The sequence below is a fragment of the Hordeum vulgare genome, chromosome 3H (genome assembly GCF_904849725.1).
Source record: "Hordeum vulgare subsp. vulgare chromosome 3H, MorexV3_pseudomolecules_assembly, whole genome shotgun sequence".
NCBI lineage: Eukaryota > Viridiplantae > Streptophyta > Magnoliopsida > Poales > Poaceae > Hordeum > Hordeum vulgare.
The window spans coordinates 530611675-530618657 of NC_058520.1; the positions used below are offsets into that span (position 1 = coordinate 530611675).

General features: G+C 42.7%; 1 protein-coding gene across 1 annotated transcript; it reads right to left on the reverse strand.

Annotated features, from left to right (window-relative positions):
- Window positions 1–2939: 2939 nt before the first annotated feature.
- LOC123444727 (non-specific lipid-transfer protein 2B-like) lies at window positions 2940–3800 on the reverse strand. The gene is made up of 2 exons (XM_045121547.1): window positions 3359–3800; window positions 2940–3257 (listed from the first exon to the last, which is right to left on the reverse strand). The coding sequence occupies exons 1-2, from the start codon at window positions 3712–3714 to the stop codon at window positions 3248–3250; spliced, it is 366 nt and encodes a 121-aa protein (XP_044977482.1). The 5' UTR covers window positions 3715–3800; the 3' UTR covers window positions 2940–3247.
- Window positions 3801–6983: the final 3183 nt, after the last annotated feature.

Genomic DNA, 6983 nt, shown 5'->3' on the forward strand with positions numbered 1-6983 from the left:
AGAGCTGACCCTGACATCTACAGACAACAAATGACAATAACAGGATTCAAAAAAATAAAACAAATGAAAGTAACATGCAAATAGCTACTCCCTCCGTTCCTAAATATAAGACCTTTTAGGGATTACACTGTGAACTACATACGGTTGTATATAGACATATTTTAAAGTATAGGTTCATTTATTTTGTTCCGTATGTAGTCCATAGTAGAATATCTAAAATGTCTTATATTTAGGAACGGAGGGAGTAGAAGTGATTCACATGGGCAGCCCCCTTGGTCATATCTTCTTTCTGTTATTATGAATAAAAGACCACATAGCTCAGGTTTGTCGACAAAAACCAAAAGCCGACAATTATGCACATGGGCTGGACCTGTACGAGACGACACATGCGTCGCTAATACGACTCAAAACAGAGCGACAACACGGGAGCTCCTACCTGCCACTTATTGCGGCAGGGAACCCCTGCCCCGCACAGGAGGCGCCCCGACTGGGCTGGCCCAGTTTTCTTTTCAGTTACCTTTTTTCTTCATGGTTATTTTTTCTTTTTTTGGTTTTTTCTCTTTCCTTTTTCCTTTTTTTATTTGAAGCAAAAAAAATCGAATTTGAAGAAAAATTTAAAAATCGTGAAAACTTTGGAAGCGCGAACATTTTATGAATCTTGAGAACAAAATTTTGAAAGGAGAACAATTTTGAAAAAACAAGAATGAATTTGAAATCGTGAAACTTTTCAAAGCACGAACATTTCTTGAATTTTGAGAACAAATTTTGAAACTAAGATTTTTTTAATGAACAAATTTGGAAGCGCAAACAAATTTTTAAAGCACGACCATTTTTTGATTCTTGAAAACAAAAATTTAAAAACCAGGAGAAATTTTGAAAGCGCGAACAAATTTTTATGGCAAGAACATTTTTTGAATTTTGAGAAGAAATTTTGAAACCAATTTTTTTTAAACGTGAACAGATTTGGAAGGGCGAACAAGTTTTTAAAGCCCGAACATTCTTTAAATCTTGAAAACAAAATTTTGAACAGGAGAACAATTTTGAAAAATCTCAAACAAAATTTTAAAGCACGAACATTTTTTGAATTTTGAGAAGAAATTTAGAAACCGAGAATTTTTTTAAAAGAAACGTGAACAAATTTGGAAGCGCGAACAAATTTTTAGAGCATGAGCATGTTTTGAATTTTGAGAACAAATTTTGCAACGAGAACAATTTTAAAAAATTATGAACAAATTTGGTAACGCGAACATTTTTTGAATCTTGAGAACAAATTTTGAAACAGATTTTTTTTTGGAAAACCCCAAACTATTTTGGAAGCGCGAACAAGATTTTAAAGCACAAACATTATTTGAATTGTGAGAACAAATTTTGAAACCGAGAACAATTTTAAAAAATTATGAACAAATTTGATACGCCAACAATTTTTTAAAGCACGAACATTTTTTGAATCTTAAGAATTCTTTTTGAAACTGAGAACAAATTTGAATCTTAAGAACAAATTTTGAAACCAGGAACAAATTATGAAAAATACAAAACTTTTTAAAAAAATCAAGGAGATTTTTCAAAAATCCAAAAATAATTTTCAAAAGTCCAGAACATTTTTTGAAACAGAAACAGAAAAAACAAAAAAGAAACCGAAAAGAATAAAGAAAAATGAAATAGAGAAAACCGGTTCAGGGAAAGTTCTAAAAGTTTCCCAGAACCGAAAAAACCGCCTGGAACTGTTCCCATAACCGGGCATGGCAGCCCCGCTACCTTGGCCACCCCGATCCCCGCCCGCTCTGTGCGATGCCTCGACGGCAAATTGGGTTTTTCCGACAACACAATGGCGATCGGATGATAAAAAAGTGACTAAGATCATAATTAATACTTAGCTACCTGAGTTACAACAAAACCATTTTTATTTTATTTTTTGTTATGATAAATATCATGAATGTACACGTGGAAAAGTTATGTGTTGGCTCAAAAATTTGCATCAAGATTGCTTAATTTGATTATTACCGAAAGCAAGACCAAAGTAAATGGTTATTACAGAAACCGAACGTATAAAACCGTATAAATTGAATTATAAAAATCATATAAATCAAACAAAATCAAAACAAAAAACCGCATGCACACTGTAAGACGGGACGGACGTGAGATAAAAGAGCCCCTAACTGAGCACCAGCTTTTCCCTTAATTTGCTCATTGTTATTACGGTTTTTGGCTTTTCTGTTCCTTCTTGTTTTTGCTATTTGTTAGTAGTTTTTGTTCTGATTTCTTTTGGTTTTCTGTTTTGGTTCTTTTTCATTGTATTGACGGTTTGGTCTACAGAGTTTTTTTTTCTAATCCAAGAAATACTACCTTTGAATTAGATGGTGTCACCCTGTTTGGCATTTGCATGTGTGCGTTTAGCAATTAAACTTTTTTACTTGTGTATGTACCTAGCAATGCATTATTTGCTTGAGTACATCTTTGCATCATTGCATGCAAAGGGATTTCTTGCACCGAATAGGGTCGGGCTATAGTGCTAAAATCGTACTGCACGTTCTGCCCACCAAGGGAAGGTCGCCAACTGGACTGTGGCCAGCCGGCCAGCCTATGTAATGGTAGTATCATATATGTTAACTAGACATTTTTAATAAGGTGACATGGAATTAAATGAAGAAAGAGAGGGTTGAGTATCATATCATAATACCGTATCATATTAAATAATGTGTTACTATGTGTCTTGCACGATAATAAATAAACTACACTATGATACTAACATATGATACTATGCATTACGGATATGATATCATACACTAGTATTACAGTATTACGGATATGGTATCATATACTAGTATCATGTGCATGATACTATCCATTACAACCAGCCTTAATTTACAATCAGCCTTAATGTTCACTTCAGGAGTTCAGGTCTATACAAAATCAAGGGGAAAAACTTAAGCAGACAGATATATTTAACGAGGGATAATTTATAGATAAAGCACGCACATTACATAGACACGCACATAGTACGACGCACACAAATATCAATTCACCACTCTGCTCTGCTCGCGGAGCCGACAACACCAAGGACTGCATACACACAGATCCATCGACCCTAAAACCACACACGACGACTAGCTAGAACGACACGGATCTGGCCGCCGAGGCCTAGCTAAGCTTCAATACTAGTAGCAGCAATTTATTCTCCGGACATGGAACTCCTCGCAGGGCAGACGTACGTACTTCGACACACACGGGCCAAGGCGCTTCAGTTCGTTCAGTGGATCCTGCACGCAAACGAGGAAGAGGGCTCATGCACGTCAAGAAACCGCAAGACTTATACTACTATAGTTCAACGTATGCATAGATGGGGTTTATGGAGACGTACGAGTTGCAGTCAACGCTGGGGCTGATCTTGTAGGGGAGGTTGACGTTGCACTTGGACGGGAGCGCGGCGGCGCGGGTGATCTCGCTCCCGCCGGGGGCGGCGTTGGCGACGTTCTTGAGGCAGCCGCAGATGGTGCGGCGGTCGGGGCTGTTGTTGGCCTCGGCCAGCAGGTTCTGGATGCCGGCGCAGCAGCCCCGGGCCGGCGTCCCGCCCTGCTGCACGTACTGCAGGCACGGCATCAGCGTGCTGTACACCGCCGAGCACGATATGGCCGCGCGCACCGTCACAGGCGGCGCCACCACCATGGCCGCGAGCACCATCGCCAGCACCAGTGCCGCACCCCTCGGAGCCGCCATGCCGACTGGACTGAAGTGAACTACGGCGCTAGCTAGCTTGAGTGGACGAGCGTGGTGTGAGTGGCGCTGGCTTGAGTGTTTGTGTGTGGAGAGAGTGAGGGCTCTAGCAGGGTTTATATACAGGGAAGGGGAGAGGCCGAAGATAGCAGTACTATAGCTTTACTTCTGCTGGGGTGGTTGTGGGTTGAGGCCTTGAGGGTGCATTTAGGAGGGGAGTTAAGAGTGCGGCTGGTAGATGGTCGTGTGGTTACCGGTTAGTCTCTGTCTCTTTGGACTCAAGTGTAGGAGGGGTGTCGCGGTGAGATTCTTGGTTTCTACATGACGTTTTTTTAATCTATACTCGTTCTGAAGCCGGACTTGCTGATTTGCACTAACGTTTAAGCTTGTACTCCTTCCGTTCCGAATTACTTATGTAATTTCGAAGGAAGTTTTTCTTTTTGCTACGTTGTAAGCTGGCCATGTCTGCAGAGACGGAGGAAGGATGGACGCATGGAAGGGGCCAGTTTGCTCATGGAAGGGAAAGCTTTCATAGTGTAGAAATTTTTGGCTGAAGTAGCTACTTTGATTGAAGAAAAATCAAATCAATGAGGGGGGTCTAGCCCCCCTCCCATCATCCCCCTTTAGATCCGTTCCTGCATGTGTGTGGGCATGAATAACATATACTCGTCGCAATGCAGGACCTGTGTTCTGAAGCGATGCTGAGTTCGTAAGCCATTTCAGGCCTGGTTAGGTTAGAGCATCCACAGCCGGAACAGACAAATCTAGCCGCCAACGCATTCACACGGTTCCTTAGATTTCGTTCTCACATTCATATAGGAGTATCTCATATTCAGACTCATAAATCTATGCAAAGTTATGCACGTCGATCATGCAAACCATTATCGCATATAAATAATAAATGTTGGTACCGAATATAAACAGTGTTTACATAAAATTTATTTACAATGCACAATCAATCATTTGCTCTTTGATTTTTTGTTATGCTTTACATATGCTCCACCAGTTCATTGAGTAGTTGCGTGTGCATCTGATGATTTCGGAGATACTAATGCATCTCCAGAAAGTCCATATGTTGAGCTGCATCTTGATCTTTCGGGATTTCAACTTGTTTTTGAAGTGCTTCAAAATCATTGATTTGAACTACACTATCACCCTCATCCTCGACAGTCATATTATGCAAAATAACACAACATGTCATGAGCTGCCATAAAGTTTTTGATTTTCACATCATTGTAGCCCCACGAACAATTCTCCAACGAGATTGCAGCACTCCGAATGTCCACTCCATATCCTTCCTAGTTGCTTCCTACATTGATACGAGGTGCTTTTGTTTGTTGGCCCGTGGTTCATATATGGTATTCACAAATGCAGCCCACTAAGAATAGATGCCACCAGCAAGATAGTATCCCATGTTGTAGTCTCGGTCATTGACGGTGTAGTTCCACGACTGTGATTCCCCATTGCAAAGCCTCGTGAACACCGAAGATCGTTGAAGTATGTTGATGTCGTTGTGAGAACCCGACATTCCAAAGAAAGCATGCCAAATCGATAAGTCATGTGATGCCACCGCTTCTAGTATGATGGTAGCATCTTCGTGTGACCTTGATAGATTTCTCGCAAACCTTTGGGGCAGTTCTTTCACTACCAATGCATGCAATCAATTGACCCCATCATTCCTTGAAAAATCCTCTGGCCTCTCCAATAGACAACACTTTTACGTCTCCTGCGCATTTGGTTCTCTCGGATACTCTGCTCCAAACGCCCCGACCACAACACGTGAAAACTTGAGAGTAGCCTTCACGCATGTGCTCTCCCCCATCCTAACCATCTCACCAACGCCATCTGCCGCCATACCAAGTGCAAGCATTATCAAAGCAGTCGTGCCCTTCTGCTTGGAAGAGAAAGAGAGTTGACCACTGCAATCACTTGTGAGCTTGAAGTAATCGTCGTGTGCGTGCATTCCGTACACAATGCGCAAAAATAATGGTTTTTGCATGCAAAAACGACGACGAAACCATGGATCATCCAGAAAAGTTGGGTTCGAAGCATAGTAGTCGTTGTGCAGTAGATTTGCTCAGACACCCTATCCCGATTGATCACTCTTCTCCCTTTGATTGAACCCTTGAAATTGAGAATATTCTCCACTTGTCAGTCCATTTCCTCTTGCATGCTCATAAGCATGATCATGTCCACTTCTTTGTCCGAATTCGATGAATCAAAGAACTGGTCTTCAATCATTTGATCAAGCTCTGTCTGTCCATACTCCTCACAGGACGAAGCACCAGAATCCATCGCTTTCCCTACAAGTTTGACAATAAATTCGGTTAGACAATGTGTCGAATACATCCAGCGCAAGGCAAAGCCAAAGAGTTGCCGGACGTACCGCGGTGTCTTCCGGGCCAGTGTCGACGTCCCCCGCGGCGAGGATGGGACATAAGAGTTCTTCGAGGAACCTAGTGAGGCAAACTCTAGGAACCGCGACAAAGCGCGTGCGGCAGCGGAGCTGCCAGACGGACACCGTGGAGGAGGAAGAAGAGAGAAAAGAGCAAATGGATTCGGTAGTTCTACCGAGTGTATTTGGTGCAATTTGCTCTGGGGTCAGGATGTCGGGTCCGACATGACGGGTACGCCAAGACGCCCTCATGTCCACCCTATATTTAAGTTGGATATGAGGCGTTTCGATCAGCCCGGGCGTTTGAGGCCCGTTGAGGCGCTCGATTGGGTCGAAATTTCGTGACCAGTTAGTGACCGGTCAGCCTGCCCGAGCGCTTTGAGGAGGGTCCGAAGCATCTACAACCGAAACATGCAAATTCGGCCCCTCAAACACCCGCGGTTGCGCCCGGCCGCGTCCGCAGACAGTGTTCGGTCAAGCCTCAAATAATTCATTCTACAACCAGACACCTCAAATCTCATATCTCAAATCCATACAAACCATGCAACTACTATGTCGATGCATTACACACATCGTGAGGCTACTTGATCAGTACTAACATGCCATCAGACTACCAAAATTTTGCATGTGTTGGGTATGACGGACATTAGCCACGACTGCCCTTGCCCTTTCCGAAGCCCTTGCCATCGTTCTCGTCGAAGTACCGGTCGAAGACGTAGTATGGATCGAGCCGGATCAACTAGTCATCGGATCTCTCCTCGTCATCACTCGCCTCCTCCTCCTCCTTTGATAATAGTTCGACCATTTTACGGACCATCCGATTCTGCTCTCGGGCGAGGGCACATGTGTTCCTTCGCTGTCGTTTCTTCAAAATGCG